Source organism: Somniosus microcephalus, chromosome 9 (assembly GCF_052327205.1).
Source record: "Somniosus microcephalus isolate GS21.2 chromosome 9, FLI_Smic_1.0, whole genome shotgun sequence".
NCBI classification, from domain to species: Eukaryota; Metazoa; Chordata; class Chondrichthyes; order Squaliformes; family Somniosidae; genus Somniosus; species Somniosus microcephalus.
In genome coordinates this window covers 137,833,569-137,854,543 of record NC_140995.1, presented here as the reverse complement: position 1 = coordinate 137,854,543, position 20,975 = coordinate 137,833,569, and the positions used below count along the sequence as shown (strand labels likewise).

Genomic DNA, 20,975 nt, shown 5'->3' with positions numbered 1-20,975 from the left:
ATTACATTAATATTGAGTTTAATCCATGTTTTAAAAAAGGACAGATTGCATAAAACAGATTTTAATATGAAGTCATATTCAACACCACAAGACGGTTATGGATGAAGACTCATCCACCCAGAAAACAAAAACTATATTCATATTCTAGTTGTTTTAAGAACTGCGTGAGTTTTTTTTTTAAACTTGAAATAAATCGTAAAATATACTGTTGGTTTAAATTTGGTAGGCAACTAGTATATTTTTCTTTACCAGCAGATTACCCATGATAATGCTCCCAGTGAGTCAAATGATGCACAGTTTTACCATAATAGGAGTGTTTATGTCATGTATGGGGCAAGATCAGGGCCACCGCTTTACAGCGAATTGATAAATCAAATTCCATTTTTATTAAATGACATTCTGAGAATTTTTACCAGTGCTTTGGGAATTGAATTCCACTACTCTGTTCATTATTCTGTGAAAGCAGTGAATGAGTGACCTTTATATTTATTATTAGTATTCATTACCTATGCATTTAATATTATCCTTTATCCATCTTAAAGCTGATAATACTAGACAAGATGGTATGTAAGATGTAGCTAGATATTTGGTATTTAGCAGTGCTGGGTAAGGTGAATGAGGTTTCAGACTGAGGTGGGACTGCTGGGGCTTTGATTTGTTGATAAACTAATCATGACAACGGTTTACATGGGGAAGCACCATTGTAATATGTTGGTGCACAATCAATTCATTATTAAATATTGACATAAAAGCATCTCCAAAAATCCTGACAGCAGAAAGTAAGCTTTGTGGACAGAAGTGAACAGATATGCAAAATCTTTAATAACGCACTAGTTGATTGGCTGTAGCAATGCACAAGGGGAATCAAGACCTGTACAGTCTAGAAACGTTTTAGGTCAATGTTCACGCACAATATAATGACAATACATCCTAAAACAGTGGATAACAGAAAATGCTACAACAATAACAGGAAGATTGAAAAAAAATGGAATAAAATGAGAGCTAGGTGGGAAAGCAAGTTGTGAGGAGGATGCCAAGAGGCTGCAAAGGGATATAGACAAGTTAAGTGAGTGGCCAAGAACATGGCAGATGGAATATAATGTGGAGAAATGTGAAGTTATCCACTTTGGTAGAAAAAATAGAAAAGCAGAATATTTTTTAAATGGTGAGAAATTGGGAAATGGTGGTATTGAGAGAGACCTGGATGACCTTGTATACAAATCACTGAAAGTTAACATGCAAGTACAGCAAGCAATTAGGAAAGCAAATGGTATGTTAGCCTTTATTACAAAAGGATTGGAGTATAAGAGTAAAGGGCCTAGAAATTGGGTATAGCCCCGCTTGAGGCGTTAGAACTGGCGCTGCGCAAAGTTTATAGCCAGACGAAACTTATCGCCGCCTGGCGCGATATTGGGTTGCATCGCCCCTAAAGGGGATTGAGGCGCGAATTCAGGCGTTACACGGGACTCCTAAGGCGATAAACTTCCGGCGCAACCCAATATCGGAGCGGACGGGCGCAGCGCAGGTGCTCTCAATTACTGATGACCACGAGACTTCCAGGCGCCGGCCAGCTCTTAAAGGGGTGGGTCAGTCAGCTTCAGCATCCACACTCTTCGCCTTGCAGGCCTCAGAATCGGCGCAGGCCCTTCTCTGGCGCTAAAAACTTGGACCAGATGGAGAAGGTGAGACAGAGAGCAGAGCGCTTCACCAATGAGGCTCTGGAGCAATTGGTGGCCGCAGTGGAGCGCCAGCGAGATGTTCTCTACCCAAACAATGGCACGAGGCCGAATCATAAGGACTACCGACGAGCTTGGAGGGATGTATGCCAGAGGGTCAACTCCAGCAGCATGGTGACTAGGAGCCCTGTCCAACTCAGAAAGAAATTCAACGACCTCACTCGGGTCGTGAGGGTGAGTGTTGTTTCTGCAAACTTCTGCATCCCTTCATTTGCACCTGACTTTATGGCTACAGGGTGGGCTGTGCCCCATTGGCCATCTACCAGCAAGCACCCATGGCCCTTTCTGGGCACACACATGCACATTTGACTCAAGGCGTCATGTAAGGGCTCTTGCACCATGGGGGGCATGAGATGATCACTCAGGGCATCATGTAACATAACTTCCCCTCCTTTCCCCTGCAGTCCAAGCTGGCGAGGATTGGCAAAGACCAGCTTCGCACCGGTGGAGGACCTCCACAAGTGGTCACTCTCACGGGTCTCGAGGAGAGAGTCCACCAGATTCTTGGAGGACGTCTGAGTGGTCCTGTAACCACTGCAGCTGCCGACCCCATTGTCGACAGCGATGGTAAGGTTCTCACCTTTTACAACTGTCTCCTTCCACTTGTTCCCCCCGCCAGCATGCTTTCTCACTGTGGACCCATGTCATAGCCTTGCCGCAATCTGGCATCCCTTGCTGCCAAGCTGTCCTTTTGCTAAAGCCACTCTTCCACCTCCCTGCTTTCAGATGCTGCATCACCAGCTCGGGAGCCGGGCCCTCAAGCTGCCAGTGCCAGTGCCTCCGAAGGCTCAATGAGAAAATTACTGTCCAACAGGAGGTCAGCAACTCTCTCCAGCAACGATCAGAATGGCCAGCCCAAATGGCTGCAGCTTTTATACTAGTGCTGTCCCCTTTAAATAGCGCCCCCCGAGTCCGAGAAGGGCCTGGGAACGCTCCATCCAACTGTCACTAATAGCGCCAGGCGAAAAGGTTGCGGGCGCCACCGAATATCCGGTCCGGCGCGCCAAAAAGGCGTTGCACACTGAAATGACGTCATGATCTGCCTGCGCCCGCGGGCGAGCGAAAAGAGTTAGCGCCGGCGCTAAAAGGATACTCAATATGGGAGGTGGCGCTATATTCACTACGCCCGCCCGAAAATTGGGTAACGCCCCAATTCGCGGGCTCTTTAGGCGCTAATCGCTGGCGCTACCAACCGAATTTCTAGGCCAAGAAGTCTTACTGCAATTATATAGGGCCTTGGTGAGACCACACCTGGAGTACTGTGTATAGTTTTAGTCTCCTTACCTAAGGAAGGATATATTTGCCTTAGAAGGTTCATCAGACTGATTCCTGGGATGGGGGGGATTGTCCTATGAGGAGAGATTGAGGAGACTAGGCCTATATTCCCTAGAATTTTGAAGGATGAGAGATCGTATTGAAACATATAAAATTCTTACAGGGCTTGACAGGGTAGAAGCTGAGAGGATGTTTGCCCTAGCTGGGGAGTCCAAAACTAGGGGTCACAATCTCAGAATAAGGGGTCAGCCATTTAGGACTGAGATGAGGAGACATTTCTTCACTCAAAGGGTTGTGAATCTTTGGAATTTTCTACCCCACAGGGCTGTAGATGCTCATTGAGTATATTCAAGACAGAGATCGATAGATTTTTGTATATTAAGGGAATCAAAGGTTATGGGGATAGTGCGGGAAAATGGAGTTGAGGTAGAAGATCAGCCATGATTTTATTGAATAGCGGAGCAGGCTCGAAGGGCTGAATGGCCTACTTCTGCTCCTATTTCTTATGTTCTTATGTTTTTATGTAACTTAATTAGAACTAAAAAAAATTTGACACCATACAATTGCAACAGGAATACTAAACTCACAGATACCAACACAATTTGCATGCTTCACAACTCACAGACATAAAAAAGGAAACTGATATTATAGCATAGCTCAATAGACACCAGTAAAATAAATTCATGGAGCAGTATGAAGCATTTAATCAACAAATTCATAATAGTAGTGGGCACCAGCAAATTAAGTAAATTACGACATTAGTGAGCGCCACCAGTGACCAGTGTCTTAAATTTATTGGGCACTCCAGCAAATCAATGAGTTTAAAAATAATAATTTATATTTTACCTCTATAAAGCTTTTGAAATTTGTTCTTCAGCTTTTCAAATAGTTTGTAAAACAACCAAGCAGAAGGTAGTAGAAGCTACAGAAAAATACTCCATTGGTATAGCTGACTGAACAGCAGTGATGCGTCCTGGGAAATTAGGCACACTGCACATGTTCAGACTGCACAATCCTAATTCAGAGCCACAGCTCTGGATAAAAATATCAGGTCCCAGCCCAGGCTTTTAGGAGAGGCTATGGTCTTCAAATAAAAAAAATAATGCAGGCATTAAAATTAAAAGATACAATAATAATTCAATGGATAAATATAAATTGAGTTATTGTGAAATGTGTAATTTTTAAAATTCTTTATTTTGTTTAAAACTTATTTTGTTTAAACCTTATCTTGGATAGTAGAGGTCTCAATTGCTGAGAAAAGAATGATGTTTTTTGAAGGTATTGTGGGGAAAATACACTACATTGTGCAATTACAGCATGATGTGTTTACATGGGCGATTTACATTATAAATATGGATATAGGAATTTATAATGGCATAAATGTTGACATAAAAGTGTGCCAAGAGTGACAATAGGAAGTAATGTTTTGTGGACAGAAATTGCGAGCAGACATAAGATTTTAAATAAGATATAGATAAATTAAATTCTGCAAACTTCAGAGTGCACTGAATATGGAAAATATTTTATCATTCATATAGTTTCTAAGTAAAACTTGCAGATGTGGCTTAACATAAGAAATAGGAGCAGGAGTAGGCCATTTGGCCCCTCGGGACTGCTCTGCCATTCAATAAGATCATGGCTGATCTTCTACTTCATCTCCACTTTCCTGCACTATCCCCATATCCCTTGATTCCCTTAATAGTCAAAAATCTATCGATCGGTTTTTGGACTGGTGCAGCCATTAGATGGAGACTGAAGGTGCAATAACACAAAATTTGCACGCAACTTTTCTGAACCGGTACCTCAATAAAAAAGGCCAGTAAACACATGGGGTTGAAATCCCTCTGCACAATTTTGATGCACTGAATAATACACTGGCATCAAATTTTTCTGTGTGCTATTTTAACAAGTCGTTAACCTGTTTCGCTTAGCTGGTTCGCAACTTTTTTATAGCTCTTGTAGGAAGTATTTTTCAAAATGCATTAACTAGCACACACAGGAATAAAATTAGTGCATAGTATCCTGGCTTAATGACTGCCTACTGCAGTTCATTCAGTTCCCTCAATCTATTCATTAGCTTATCCCTGACATTTTCCCATAATGCCTAAACACCGTTTAAACATTTTTAAAAATTAAGATGAAGTGAAAAAACATAATCATAATTTGTTGTTACTGTTTTCCTAAAAGGGCTAGAAATAAGAAATAACCAGGTAGGCTGCAGCCATTAATGCTGCATCTGTAATTGTTACCTTCTTCCATGCTTTGGAGATGGATTCATGTAAGCCGTAAGGCATCAATACCTCTAGACCCTCACAGGTATTGTACATCTGACGACAGACAAAGATGAAAGCCCCCTTTAGAGCTGAGGATGGTTCAGTTGAAGCTAAAGTAGGAAGCTCTCCATCAAGTAACCTTTTGGTAAACTCAGCAATTACTTGTGCAGCAGAAAGACTGGCAAGATAAAAAAAATATATAACTCTTATGATACATGGCTTATTCAAGATTAATCTTTTAATTTATTAAGCATTATTAACTTAAACTTCTATTTGTTGCCTGGTTGCCTACCACTATTCTTGAATGGATGTGGTCGGACTACAAAGTTTTGCTCTAATCCATATAGATTGCTTAGCACTGCATATAGCCTGCTGCTTTTGGTGCTTAGCATGCAGGTAGCCCTTTGTAGTAGATTCACTAGGTTCGTGCCTCATCCCATAAAACCATAAGACCATAAGATGTAGGAGCAGGAGTAGGTCATTTGGCCCCTCGAGCCTGCTCCACCATTCAATAAGATCATGGCTGATCTGATCTTGGCCTCAATTCCACTTCCCTGCCCGCTCCCCATAACCCTCGACTCCCTTATCGTTCAAAAATCTGTCCATCTCCACCTTAAATATATTCAATGACCCAGCCTCCACAGCTCTCTGGGGAAGAGAATTCCAAAGATTCTCGACCCTCAGAGAAGAAATTCCTCCTCATTTCTGATTTAAAAGGGTGCCCCCTTATTTTGAAATTATACCCCCTAGTTCTAGATTCCCCCACGAGGGGAAACATCCTCTCTGCTTCTACCCTGTCAAGCCCCTTCAGAATCTTATATGTTTCAATAAGATCCCCTCTCATTCTTCTAAACTCCAATGAGTATGGGCCCAACCTGCTCAACCTTTCTTCATAAAACAACCCCTTCATCTCCGGAATCAACCTCGTGAACCTTCTCTGAACTGCCTCCAATGCAAGTATCCCAAGGTATGCCTGGTGCTACTCCTGGCACACACTTCTGCATTCTGCATTGAACTAGAGATGTCTCCTGGCTTTATAGTGATCAAAAAGTGGCAGAAATGTTGGGCCATGTTGTGGAGGTATACAATTCTGCTGCAGCTGATGGCCCACAGTGCCTCATGGATGCCCAGTTTTGGAATGCTTGATCTGTCTTCACTCTGTCCCACTTAGCACGGTGGTAGTGCCACAATACATGATAGAAGATGCACTTATAGAGACTTGGGGCGCAATTTTGCCGGCGCTCAGCGGACCTGATTGTGGCGGGTCAGGTGGGAAATTTAAAATGACTGACAGCAGGTTCCAGTACAGCTACAACACTGGCATCTATCCGACAATGTGGAAAACAACCCAGGTGTGTTCTGTCCACAAAAAGCAGGACAAATCCAATCCGGCCAATTACCGCCCCATCAATCTACTCTCAATCATCAGCAAAGTGATGGAAGGTGTCATCAACAGTGCTATCATGCGGCACTTACTCACCAATAACCTGCTCACTGATGACCAGTTTGGGTTCCACCAAGACCACTCTGCTCCTGACCTCATTACAGCCTTGGTCCAAATATTGCCAAAGGAGCTGAATTCCAAAGGTGAGGTAAGAGTGACTGCCCTTGACATCAAGGCAGCATTTGACCGAGTGTGGCATGAAGGAGCCCTAGTAAAACTGAAGTCAATGGGAATCGGGGGGGGAAAACTCTCCATTGGCTGGAGTCATACCTAGCACAAAGGAAAATGGTTGTGGTGATTGAAGGTCAATCATCACAGCCCCAGGACATCGCTGCAGGAGTTCCTCAGGGCAGTGTCCTAGGCCCAACCATCTTCAGCTGCTTCATCAATGACCTTCCATCCAACATAAGGTCAGAAATGGGGATGTTCGCTGATGACTGCACAGTGTTCAGTGCCATTGACAACTCCTCAGATAATAAAGCTGTCCATGCCCGCATGCAACAAGACCTGGACGACGTTCAGGCTTGGGCTGATAAGTGGCAGGTAACATTCGCGCCACAGAAGTGCCAGGCAATGACTGTCTCCAACAAGCGAGAGCCTAACCACTACCCCTTGAGATGCAATAGCAGTACCAACGCCGAATCCCCCACCATCAACATCATGGGGGTCGCCATTGACCAGAAACTTAACTGGGCCAGCACATAAATACTGTGGCAACAAGAGCAGGTCAGAGGCTAGGTATTCTGCAGTGAGTGTCTCACCTCCTGACTCCCCAAAGCCTTTCTGCCATCTACAAGGCACAAGTAAGGAGTGTGATGGAATACTCTCCATTTGCCTGGAAGAGTGCAGCTCCAACAACCTCAAGAAGCTCGACACCATCCAGGACAAAGCAGCCGCTTGATTGGCACCCCATCTACCACCTTAAACATTCACTCCTTCCACCACCGGCACACCGTGGCTGCAGTGTGTACCATCAACAAGATGCACTGCAGCAACTCGTCAAGGCTTCTTCGGCAGCACCTCCCAAACCCATGACCTCTTCCACCGAGAAGAACAAGGGCAGCAGGCACATGGGAACACCCTCCAAGTCACACACCATTCTGACTTAGAAGTATGTCGCTGATCCTTCATCATCGCTGGGTCAAAATCCTGGAACTCCCTGCCTAACAGCACTCTGGGAGTACCTTCACCACACGGACTGCAGCGGTTCAAGAAGGCGGCTCACCACCACCATCTCGAGGGCAATTAGGGATGGGCAATAAATGCTGGCGTTGCCAGCGACGCCCACATCCCATAAACGAATAAAAAAAAGGTTGGGAAATCGCTGTCAAAATGCGCACACTTGCATTTCCTGATGTCGGGTATGTCAGCGCTGAGCAGACCTGACAGGCAGCGGCGGGGGACCCAATTCAAATCATTAGTGGCTTGTTTACAGCCACTTAACAATGCTTTTTTTCCCCAGCTTTTTGAATTTGACAGGTCGCCCACCGGTTTCCCGCTGCGCCGAGACCTTGTCTGTGAAGCTGAGGTGGGAGGTCACTTGCCATTGAATCAGCTGATTAGTTGACAGGTTCAAATGACATGTTGAAGCTCCCAGCTGATTGAGAAGCATTCCCTTAACCACTAGCTTCTCTAAACTGCATTTCCACTACAGATTCAGAATGTTACAAGTCTTTACACAAGTTTCCATGCAGTCTGACCTCATTACCTCTCCCACCATTGACAGATCGCTTCTGTCATCTCTACTTCACCTGCCATCTATTCTATCAGCATGGGTGCCCTTGAACAATGCCCAAGCCATTCCTTTCACACTCATCAGCATTGCGGGGGGTACCGTTACGTCTCACCATTCACTGCAATTCACTAAGCCACTTCCAAAGGTACACATAAATCTGTCCAAGAACGCAAAGTGTTGAAAATAAGAATTTCAATGTTTGACAGCACATTTACAGAAACTTCACATGAACATTGGCTAAAACACACAGGTGCCTATTCGTGTGTTGTTAATTGGTATGATTGGACCAGGATAAGGATGAGTGTGAGGGGTGGCGAGTGAATTGGGGAAGTGATAATGTAGGCAGAGAGGGATGGGTGGAGGTGCAAGGTAAGTTGGTGTGAGTAAGGATGTGCAGGAGTAGGGAAGGCAGAATGATGGGGATGTAATGAGTGGCACAGCAGGATGAGGTTGAGTGTGGCTTTGCAGTAACATTTTGTGATCTACTGAGATCATTGAAAGGTTTGCGCCACTGCAACCTGGTCCTCCTGGCGACATCACTGCTTGTGCCCTCCTGTGCAATATACAACCAGGTTGCGTTGGTCTCCTGGGGAGGTCTCTTCCGCCCATTGGAAAGGAAGAGAACCTCTCTGCGTGCTGCGACTCCCTGCATAAGCATATGGAGGGAGTCATGGGAGAGCCTGGGTGCAGCCGTACATCTCTGTGCAGTGCTCGTTAGTGTTTGCAGCACTTCAATGCTGTAGAAGACTGACAGCACAAATGTCAAAGTAAATTTGCGTATGGTCCCTTTAAGGAAACCGGCTGATGATGCATCATCAAATGACGTCATCAGAGCCACTTCCTTCAACTGGCCGGGAAACTCGCTAGGCGGGCTTAACAAGCGCAATCAAGGGAAAGTCATGTCTGAGTAAATCATGTATGGAGGCAGGAGCGGGGCTGGGATCCGCAACTGACGTTGCCCGCCACGTACCCACCGAGGTAGAGAAATTTGCGGCCTTTGTCTTCATAAGGACTGTACAGTGGCAGCTATGTCCTTCAGGACTTGGCCAACTCGGTGATACTACCAATCCACTTTTGGTGACGGACATTGAAGTCCTCCACTCATAGGCCTAGAAATTCAGTATTGCCACGTTTGGGGCGTTATAGTCGAGCGGGCGCTAAATTTAGCGCCTGCCGCAAATTATCGCCAACTTCAGCGAAGTTGACCTGCTTCGCCCCAAGAGGTGCTTGGAGCGCTAAAGCAGGCGCTGCACGACTGTCCTAAGGCGCTAAGCCGGAGAAGCGAGGCGCTACCACCGAGGGCGGGCACAGCACAGGTGCGGCCAGTTAGCGATTGCAGGCAGACACGCTGGCGCCGGTCAGCTCTTAAAGGGGGAGGGTCGATTTGGATTGCAGCCACGCCCTGCACAATGGAGCCCTGATTCTCGGCCGGGACAGACCTGCTGCCACATTCTAACACCTAGGACCATGGAGAGGGCCAGGGAGCGAGCGCGGTTCAGTGAGGGGGCCCTGCAGGTTCTGGTTGGCGTAGTGAAGCGCAGGCGATCTATCCTGTTTCCGGACAGTGGCAGAAGGCCGCTGCCCACCGACTACCGCAAAGCTTGGAGGGAGGTGGCTCACAGAGTGACCTCCAGCAGCATGGTACCTAGGACCCCTGTGCAATGCAGGAAGAAGTTCAACGACCTCACTCGGGTTGTCAGGGTGAGTACCCTTTTCAGTATCCTCTTCATCCCTGCATGTGGACCTCACTTTATGGGCAAAGGGTCCTGAAAGCCCCAATGGCCAGCCCTCATCCAACACCTATGGGTCTTTCATGAAACTCACATGTACATTCACTTTACACACTGTAAGGGCTATTCGACCATGGGAGGCAGTGCGGCCAAGATCAGGGCTTCACACTGTACTCAGAGCCCGTCCTTTCTCTTGCAGGGCAAGCTGGCACACACTAGGAGGCAGCAGCAATGGACCGGGGGAGGCCGGCCTCACCTTAAAGACCTCAGCAATCTGGAGCAGCGAGTCCAGCGCATTATGGCAGGCCGGCTGATTGGCCCCGTCGCCATTGGAGATGTCGACCCCGTTCTGTACAGCAATGGTAAGGTAATCACCTTTTTGACCTCTCTCCTTCCACTTGTGCCTCACACCAGCATCGTCTGCCACTATCGAACCAATACAGTGCATTGCAGCACTCATGCCTCCCTCGCTGCCGCCCTGTCCTCACGCTAAAGCAACTCTTGTACCTCCCTGCTTTCAGATGGTGAATCGCCAGGTGAGGAGGCGGGCCCTCAAGCTGCCACTGTGAGTGATTCTGAAGGCGAGGAGGAGGAAGAGGAAGCTGGACCATCAGTGCCACCCTCAGTCGAGGCAGCCCATGGCCATAATGGGGACACGTCTTCCCTGGAGGGGAGCAGGGGGGAAGGGGCTGAGGAGGGTGAAGCTCCGGGGCCCAGTGGGCTGCAGCAACGCAGGGGGGTTACGGAAGCTCGGCGGCCTTCCCCCGGAGGGAGAGTCTGGCCTCCAGTCCTGCTCCAGTGAGTGCAGAAGAGGTGTGGCTCCTCGCTGAAATGGGCGCCCAGGCGGAGCAGAGGCACACTGAGCTCATGGCTGCAGTGGCAAGGATGCCCGAATCCATTGAGTCACTGGCAAGGAGTGTCCAGGACTTCGGGGCAGCACAGGCAAGGAGTCTGCAGGACTTCGGTGCAGCATTGGCAAGGAGTCTGCAGGACTTCGGTGCAGCACAGGCAAGGAGTCTGCAGGACTTCGGTGCAGCACAGGCAAGGAGTCTGCAGGACTTCGGTGCAGCACAGGCGGCTTCCACGCAAGTGCTTAGTGCTGCCATGCAGTCAGTGGCTGGTCTGATGCAGACGCAGATTGAGGCCACACCAGCACTCGCTGCTGCCACCCTTGCTGCATCGGGCACGAATCGCCGGGGCCCTCGCCGCGCCGCAGAAGGCCAGCAGTCTGTGCTTCAGCAGATTGCTCCGCATGCTGCATTGCTGCCCCGTGGGAGTGACAGTGTGTCGTCCGACCAGGGAGTGCCTGTGCTCTGTCAGGATGGCAGCATTCCTGCTGCCAACACTGTCACTCCTCCACTGCAGCTGCCACCACCCATAGGACAGACTGCTGCCGCCCATGCAGAGTTGCAGCAGTCAGCAGCCGGGCCCTCCAGGCCCAGAGCTGGTCCAGGCCGTCCCTCAAGGGCATCTGCCGACTCAGTTTCTGACACTCAGCAGCCTTCCCCCAGCCTTGCTGCAGCCGCTGGGGTCCCATTGCGGAGGAGCTGCAGGGTGGGAAGGGGCCAATCTCGCAAGCGAAGCAGATCACCCTCGTAGGCCAAAAAGTAGGAGGTCTGGCAAAATGCTGTTAATTTTTTAGTGAAGGCCGAGGATCATGGTCATTTTTGGTTAACTTTTTTGTTCATTGTCTCCAGGTTGTGAGAGCTAGTTATGTGTCTGACTGTTTTTTGGGGGGTTTCTCTGTATTTCTTTGTCATGCGGGAAGGGCACACAGTTTGTTAAATAAATATGTCTTTATTCAGATTGTGCATGTTTGCTCTTTGAACAATTTGTTGCCTTGACCGGCTCAGGGTTTGCAGAACCATTCCATTCATGTTCTTTCAATGGCACAAGCCATACCCTCAGAGGGGGCCTAGAACCGACTTGCAATAAGCCGCTGACGGACGGCCCTTGCACTTTGTGCCTCCCTCCCGTCTTGGTGCTCCTCCTCCTCTGCTGGTGCTCCAATGTTTGCTGGCAGTGGCTGAGTCCTGAGGATAGCCAGGTTATGCAGCATGCAGCACACTACAACGAAATGGGAGACTCGCTCAGGCGAGTACTGAAGGGCTCCCCCGGAATGGTCCAGACAGTGGAACCGTTGCTTCAGCACGCCGATTATGTGCTCAATGATGTTCCTGGTCGCTTGATGGCTGTCATTGTATCATTCTTCAGCAGGGGTGCTGGGCGAACGGAGCGGGGTCATTAGCCAGGTGCACAAAGGATAGCCCTTGTCCCCGAGAAGCCAGCCTCCTGGGTGAGCCGCGGCTTCGATAAGGTCTGCCACAGAAGTCTGGCGCAGAATGAAGGCATCATGGCTGCTGCCTGGAAAGCGGGCATTGACAGCTAGTATCAGCTGTCTGTGGTCACACACCAACTGCACGTTCAACGAATGGAACCCCTTCCGGTTGCGGTAATCCTCGGCATTCTCTTGTGGCGCCCGCAAAGCCACATGCGTGCAGTCAATGGCGCCCTGGACCATGGGGAAGGCCGCTATTCTTGCAAATCCCATTGCGCGCTCTTGCTGCTTGTCCAGGGTCATGGGGAAGGAAATGTACTGACGTCTCCTTTTGAAGAGGGCATTCGTGACTTGGCGGATGCAGCAATGCACCGCAAACTGGGAGACATTGGCAATGTCCCCAGTAGCGGATTGGAAGGAGCCAGTGGCATAGAAGTTGAGAGCCACTGTCACCTTCACTGCCACCGACAGAGACGTCCTGCTCCTCAGCTGAGGCTGCAGATCTGTCTGAAGGAGGTGGCAGAGCTCAGTGACCACCTCCCTGCTGAATCGAAGCCTCTGAATACATTGCTCCTCAGACATGTTGAGGTAGGAGAACTGCTGGCTGTATACCCTGGGAGGGTAAGGTCTCCTGTGCCGACGCCTGTTGGCCCTCCTCCGTCTGGCCATGATTGGCACTCTCTCTCGGTGTCTCTGAGCCCTCTCAATGCAATGGAGGAACCCAACGTTTCCACCCATTGCAGCCCCCATATGTGGCCACTCAAGACTATGGCACTGAAAAATCAATCCAACTGCAAAGTTCTGGGCTGAAGCCAGAAGTACCTGTGCGAGCGCTGACTCAATGCAGAAAGCTCTCTCCCTTTGTCTCTCTGCAAATCTCTCTCTCTCTCACAGAAGGAGTGGTCCAAAATGGCTACCACTAAGAAGCCAGGAAGAGCCCCCTTTAAATAGCGCCCCCCAACCCCACAGCGACTGGGAACCGTTCCAGTCAACCAGTCGCTGGGAGCGCCAGGCGGAAAGGGGGGCGCCACTGAAGTTCCAGTTCGGGGCGCACCAAGGGCGTTGCACCATGAAATGACGTAAGGGTCTGCGCGCGCAGCTGAGCGGGCGTTGCAGTTTTGCGCCGCCGCTAAATGTCCGCTCAATTTCGGCGGTAACGGCTGGCGCTAACAACTGAATTTCTCCCCCATAGTATATTCTGTGCCCTTGCATCTTTCAGAACTTCCTCCAAATAATGTTCAACATTGAGAGTGCTGATTCTTCAGTTGAGGGGGGAGGGAAGATGGGTGGTGATAAGCAGGTTTCCTTGACCTTGGATTCTGAGTCAATGCTGAGGACTCGCACAGCCACTCCCATATGACTGTATATTACTGTCCCCCCACATCTTGTGGGTCTATTCTACCAGTGGGACAGGACATACCCATGGATAGTGATGGAGGAGTCTGAAATGTTAGCTGATTGATATGGTTCTGTGTGTATGCGTATGTCAGGCTGTTGCCTGAATAATTTGTTTGACAGCTCTCCCAATTTGGTCACCAGCCACCAGATGTTGGTGAGGTGGACGTTGGAGGGTAGACTGAACTAAGATTTCCTTAGTCATCCTGGTATAATGCCTAGGCCATTGCTGATAGGTCCATCCAATTTTGAGAAGGCATTCCCTAATGTCCTACTTGTGAAGCTTATAAGGAAAATTTAAATTTATGGAATTAATGGCAAATAAACTACCTCAACTGAAATTAAATTAGCAATAAAAAGCATAATGTAATGACGAACGGGGGAAAATTCAGCTTGGGGAAAGTTAACAGTAGAATTCTGCAGGGAATGTTTCTGGCTCTCCTTCAGTTTACACTATTCATAAGTGGTATGAAGGGGGGAACAGCTTAAATATCTATATATATAAATCGGTACATCTGTCATTCTGTCTGTCATCGCGTGTGCGTCTGGCAGGCTATGCGCTCGAAAGTTACAGGGCGTACCTACGCGCGCGTTACCTCCAAAGAAAGCTTATGCTTCCGAGACGGTTTTAAGCGTATTTACGTTTCGGCCGGGCTAAAATCGCGCCCGCGGTATCCCAAAAACCTTCAACATTCCGCTCATTAGCATCTCATTATCCGCTCATTAGCGACAGAGTGACCTCGAGCTCGACCAATCGTACGCCGGGTTGCTGGCGTGTGCCGCCGGGCCAATCGGTGCGTGTGTGGCCGGGCCTTATCGTTCTGAACCGAGGTGAGTCGCCGCCATCTTGCTTCCATTCTTTTTCCTGCTTTCTGCGTCTTTCTTTTCAAATATACATTTCCACCAAAATAAATTGAATTTATTAAATTGTTTTTAAAAAATCACTCATTTGTAAACCTAACCTGAACATTCTTTTTCCTACCTTTCCCCGTTTTTTTTCTTAGGCCTCAAAGCCTGCGCTTTTCTTGCCCAGCCAGGCCCGAGCTAGGTGATTGCGCTTCTGCTAAGCTCCTCACACCCCCCCCCCCGCCGTGTCACGTTACCCAGGGCAACGGCGTCAGCCACGAGGGTCAGGGTGCACGCGCAGCAGGAGCAGGTGAGACGCGGCGTCTCTGTTCCGCGCTCGGCGGGTGGGGGCGGGGCTCGGCCGCCGGCCGTCTCTCAGAGCCGCAATCGGGCTCGGCGGGGCGGGGGGGGGGGCGGGTGGGGCTCGGCCGCCGGCCGTCTCTCAGAGCCGCAATCGGCCTCGGCCGGGGGGGGGGGGGGGGGCGGGGCTCGGCCGCCTCTCAGAGCCGCAATCGGGCTCGGCCGGGGGGGGGGGGGGCGGGGCTCGGAGAGCGGGGCTCTCGGCCGGGGGGGGCGAGGCTCGGAGAGCGGGGCTCTCGGCTGGGGGGGGGGGCGGGGCTCTCGGCCTGGGCCCCCCCGCCCACCTTCCGCCCCCCCTTCCCCCCCCGCCGCCCCTCCCCCCCTCCTATCCCCCCCGCCCCCCCCTTCTCCCACCCCTCGCCCTCCCCCCTCCCTTCCCCCCCGCCCCTTCCCCACCTCCCTTCCCCCCCGCCCCTTTCCCCCCCGCCCCTTTCCCCCTCCCTTCCCCCCTCCCTTCCCCCCTTCTCCATTCCCCCCCGCCCTCCCTTCCCCCCGCTCTCTTCCCCCCACCCGCTCTCTCTCTTCCCCCCAGTCGCTCTCATCTTCCCCCCAGTCGCTCTCTTCTCTACCCCCCAGTCGCTCTCTCTCTTCCCCCCCAGTCGTGCTCTCTCTCTCTCTTCTCCCTCCCCCCCCCAGTCGCTCTCTCTCTCTCTCTTCCAACAACAACATGCCCTCGAAAAAAGCCTCGGCACCGCCGGGCACTTCAGCTAGTATCTATATATATAAAGGAATCGTTCTGTCTGTCTATCTGTCCTTCTGTCTGTCTGTCTGTCCTCGGGTGTGTGTCTGTCCGGCTATGCGCTCGAAAGTTACAGAGCGTACCTACGCGTGCGTTACGTCGTAAGAAAGCTCATCGTTCCAAAACGATGGTCGGCGTATTTACGTTTCGGCCGGACAAAAATTGCGCCCGCGGTATCCGAAAAACCTTCAACATTCCGCTCATTATCCACTCATTACCATAGAGTGACATTGAGGTCGACCAATCGTACGGTCGACCAACCCGATGGTCGACCAATCAATTCCTGGTGGGGGCGGGTTCGTCGCATGTGCAACCGGGCCCTCCTAGAGTCGAGTTACAGGACGATTGACCAATCCTATGCTTCGGTGACATGACGATCGACCAATCAGTGCGTGTGTGGGTGGGCCTTATCGTTCTGAACTGAGGTGAGTGGCCGCCATCTTTATTCTCACCTTCTGTGTGTTTATTGTCTGGGTGGGGCCTAATCCTTCAGAGACTATAAATACATTCGCTTAGCCTTCTTTCATCAACAAAGAGACGGACACTGGCCTGAGTACACGTGAGTCACTTGGAGCATTGAGAAGTGAGTGAAATTTCTGTTGTTTTGTTAGGAGCGATTTTTTTTTTTTTTAATGTGTAAAACGTAAAAAACACTATGTCTAAAACGTTAAAAACACAATGAAGATGGTGTCCCATCTTCTTAACAGCCATTTAAAAAAAAAACTTTTGGTGTTTTCAGCAAGAATGCGCGTTCCTTCTCCGTGGCAGCTTTTAAAAACATTAAAAAACTTTCAAGATGGCCTCCCATCTTCTTAATACTCGTTTATAAAAAAAAAAAAATTTTAAATTTCTGTTGGTTTCACAGACTGCGCGTTCCTTCTCCGTGGCAGCTTTTTAAAAACATTAAAAAACTTTCAAGATGGCCACCCATCTTCTTAACACCCGTTTTTGAAAAAAATTTTTTTTTGCTCTTTCGCTGACCCCCTCAAAACACTCCTCCCCTCCTCCCACTCTCCCTCCTCCTCCTCCCGCCCCCCTTCTCACTCTCTCCCCCTTCTCACTCTCTCCCCCCTTCTCTCTCTCTCTCTCTCTCCACCCCCCCCTCCCCTCCCTCGTGCCCCCCCTCTCCCTCGCCCCCCTCTCCCTCGCCCCCTCTCCCTCGCCACCCCCCCTCCCTCGCCCCCCCTCTCCCTCGCCCCCCTCCCCCCCTCTCCCTCGCCCCCCCTCGCTCCCCTCTCCCTCGCCTCCCCACCCACACCCCCTCGCCCCCCCCCCCTCGCCCCCCTCTCCCTCACCCGAGGTGCCGAGGCTTTTTCGAGGGCATGTTGTTGTTGGAAGAGAGAGAGAGCGACTGGGGGAAGAGAGAGAGTGACTGGGGGGAAGAGAGGGGTGGGGGAGGGAGGGGGGAGGGAGAGGGTGGGGGGAGGGAGGAGCGAGGGGGAGGAGCGAGGGGGAGGAGGGAGGGGGCAAGCAGGGAGGGGGGAGGGGAGGGGGAGGAGGTAGAGGGGAGGGGGGGAGGGGGAGGAGGGAGAGGGGGAAGGAGGGAGAGGGGGGGGGAGGAGGGAAGGGGGGCGAGGGAGGAGGGGGGGCGAGGGAGGAGGGGGGGCGAGGGAGGGGGGAGGGAGGAGGGGGGGTGAGGGAGGGGGGAGGGAGGAGGGTGGGCGAGGGAGGGGGGAGGAGGGGGGGAGGGGGAGAGAGGATATACAAATTATAGGAATGTATATTTATACACTCAGGGGTATATCTGTTTATACACTGTATGGATAGATCTGTATTTTTGTGTTCAACCATGAATGTTTTTCGATGCTTTGGCAACATAAGATGTACCTTGTCATGCCAATAAAGCGATTTGAATTGAATTGAATTGAGAGGAGGGGGGGAGGGGGGAGGGAGGGAGGGAGGGGGGGGAGAAGGGGGGGAGGGAGGGGGAGGGGGGCAGGGAAGAGGGGGGGAGGGAGAGGGAGGGGAGAGAGAGAGGGAGGGGCGGGGGAGAGAGAGGGGGAAGGAGAGAGGGAAGGAGGAAGAAACCGGGCAGCCCAGACTAAAGATGGCGCTGTTCGGGCCCACACTGAAGTTCCGCCATGATCAAAGATGGCGTCACGAGGAAATTGTCATGCCGGCAGGATCAAATATGGCGCTGTGGTGTCGCTGCATTGAACTGCTGCCAGGATGAAAGATGGCCGGTCCCAGTTGCCGGGGGAACCCTCCTCCCCTCCCAATCTCCAGAGCCGGTTGCCGGGTTAACCCTTGAGAGGGGGGGGGAGAGGGAATAGGGGGCGGGGGCAGAAAGGAAAAAAGCTGTCTGCCAGCCTTCAGGGCGGGTGCGGCCAGCCTTGAAGGTGCGTGAAGAAGCCGGCGGCCATTTTCTCATGTCGGTTGGAAACACGGAAAAAAAATTTTGTTAATTAAAAACTGCAAAATTTCTTTACTGTTAAAAAAAGTAGCTGCAAGGTACAAAATCGGAAATCTTCTAACTTTATATGTTCTTTCCTTAAAAACTTTCGGCTTTTGTATCTTCTAACTTTATATCTTCTTTCATGAAAAACTTTCGGTTTTTTGTATATCTTCTAACTTTATATCTTCTTTCCTTAAAAAACTTTCGCCTTTTGAAAAACCGAAAGTTTTTTAAGGAAAGAAGATTATAAAGTTAGAAGATATAAAAACGGAATTATTTATTCTCTATCTCTTCACTTACGTTGCAATAGTTGCTGCAGTCACTCCATTTATTCTTTCTTATTAAGCATCAGGCCCCGCCCACACACGCCATAGGATTGGTCAACCATCACGTGATGGGGGAGACCGAAGGGGGAGGGGGTGAGGGGTGGGAGGAGCTTGCCACAAAACAATTGCCTAGGGTCCAGCATGGTTGGCAACAGAAGCCCAGGCTTAGAGGCCTACCTGCAAAAACGGGGAAAGGTAGGAAAATGAATGAGATTAGATAGAAGATTTAGAAAGTAATTAACTTTTTTTTAAAACAATTTCTGAAAGTAATTAACTTTTTTTTTAAAGAATTTCTGTTTTAAAAGGAACTTTTTTTTTTAAAGACGCAGAAAGCAGGAAAAAGAAATGAAAAGTTTGGAATCAAGATGGCGGCGACTCACCTCGGTTCAGAACGATAAGGCCCGCCCACACAGGCACCGATTGGTGGACCGTCAGGTCACCGAAGCGTAGGATTGGTCAATCGTCCCGTCACTTGACCGTAGGAGGGCCCGGCCGCACGCGCCAGGAACCCCCCGTACGATTGGTCGACCTCGACGTCACTCGATGCTAATGAGCGATAATGAGCGGAATGTTGAACGTTTTTTGGATACCGCGGGCGCAATTTTTGTCCGGCCGAAACGTAAATAAGCTTAGGACGGTTCTGGAATGGTCAGCTTTCTTTCGACGTAACGCACGTGTAGGTACGCTCTATAACTTCGAGTTAATTCAAGACAGACGGAATGACAGACAGAAGTATCCTTTTATATATATCGAGACTAGCTGGGGGAGCCCGGCTTTGCCAGGGCTGTTTTGGGGCGGGCGGTTTAAATCGAGTGCCAGGCTTTGGGGCCCTGTCTGTGTCCCTTTGTGAATCTGGTGCCGGGCAACATTTTAAATCGAGTCCCAGGCTTTAGGGCCCTGTCTGTGTCCCTTTGTGAATGTGCTGCCGGGCAACATTTCTACCTTTTAATACCTTGAAAGATGAAAGTGAAAGTACTTATAAAACGTTTTTGGTAAATCTTATGTTATTTTTAAAAGAGAAACTAACTTTTTCAAAGCTGGATAAGGAGAGTAGTTTGAGCTGCAAGCAGTGGAAGAATGGCTGGCAGATCCCTGAGATGAAAACGATTAGTCCCGCCCACACACACACTTAATACCTTGAAAGATGAAAGTGAAAGTACTTATAAAACGTTTTTGGTAAATCTTATGTTATTTTTAAAAGAGATACTAACTTTCAAAGTAGTTTGAGCTGGAAGCTGAAGTCATGGCAGCACTGAAACAATGGCTGCCAGATCCCCGAGATGAAAACGATTAGTCCCGCCCACACACACACACACCGATTGGCCAACCATCAGGGGACTGTACTGTAGGATTGGTCAATCGTGACGGCACAGGATTGGTCGAACCTTGACGTCAGTCAATGAATGCGAGCAGATAATTAGTTTAATTTTGAAGGTTTTTTGCATAAGGCGCGAGCAATTTTCGTCCGACCGAAAAGTAAATACGCTTACCAGCGTCCCGGAAGCGTAAGCTTTCTTCGGAGGTAACGCGCGCGTAGGTACACTCTGTAACTTTCGAGCGCATAGCCGGACAGACGCACACGTGAGGGCAGACAGACAGACAGAAGGACAGACAGACAGAAGTATCCGTTTATATATATAGATATACTAGCTGGAGTGCCCGGCGGTGCCAAGGCTATTTTGAGGGCATGTTGTTGTTGGAAGAGAGAGAGAGAGAGCGACTGGGGGGACAAGAGAGAGCGACTGGGGGGAAGAGAGAGAGCGACTGGGGGTAAGAGAGAGAGCGACTGGGGGTAAGAGAGAGAGCGACTGGGGGTAAGAGAGAGAGCGACTGGGGGTAAGAGAGAGAGCGACTGGGGGGGAGGAGAGAGAGCGACTGGGGGGGAGAAGAGAGAGCGACTGGGGGGGGAAGAGAGAGAGCGACTGGGGGGGAAGAGAGAGAGCGACTGGGGGGGAAGAGAGAGAGCGACTGGGGGGGAAGAGAGAGAGCGACTGGGGGGAAGAGAGAGAGCGACTGGGGGGAAGAGAGAGAGCGACTGGGGGGAAGAGAGAGAGCGACTGGGGGGGAAGAGAGAGAGCGACTGGGGGGAAGAGAGAGAGCGACTGGGGGGAAGAGAGAGAGCGACTGGGGGGAAGAGAGAGAGCGACTGGGGGGGAAGAGAGGAGAGCGACTGGGGGGAAGAGAGAGCGACTGGGGGGGAAGAGAGAGAGCGACTGGGGGGAAGAGAGAGAGCGACTGGGGGGGAAGAGAGAGAGCGACTGGGGGGGGAAGAGAGAGAGCGACTGGGGGGGAAGAGAGAGAGCGACTGGGGGGAAGAGAGAGAGCGACTGGGGGGAAGAGAGAGAGCGACTGGGGGAAGAGAGAGAGCGACTGGGGGGAAGAGAGAGAGAGCGACTGGGGGAAGAGAGAGAGCGACTGGGGGGAAGACGAGAGAGCGACTGGG

At 50.3% G+C, this 20,975-nt stretch overlaps 1 protein-coding gene across 12 annotated transcripts in view; it reads right to left on the bottom strand.

Annotated features, from left to right (window-relative positions):
• tbc1d32 (TBC1 domain family, member 32) overlaps window positions 1–20,975 on the bottom strand; it is a 404,895-nt gene that overhangs the window by 203,319 nt on the left and 180,601 nt on the right. For all 12 annotated transcript variants that reach the window (XR_015079556.1, XR_015079554.1, XR_015079553.1 and 9 more), the window contains exon 17: window positions 5,261–5,462. Coding sequence is in view for 8 of the 12 variants with exons in the window: in XM_085997304.1 (XP_085853430.1) it covers window positions 5,261–5,462 (202 nt within the window). In the remaining 4 variants the exon portion in view is untranslated. The remainder of the gene's footprint in view (window positions 1–5,260; window positions 5,463–20,975) is intronic.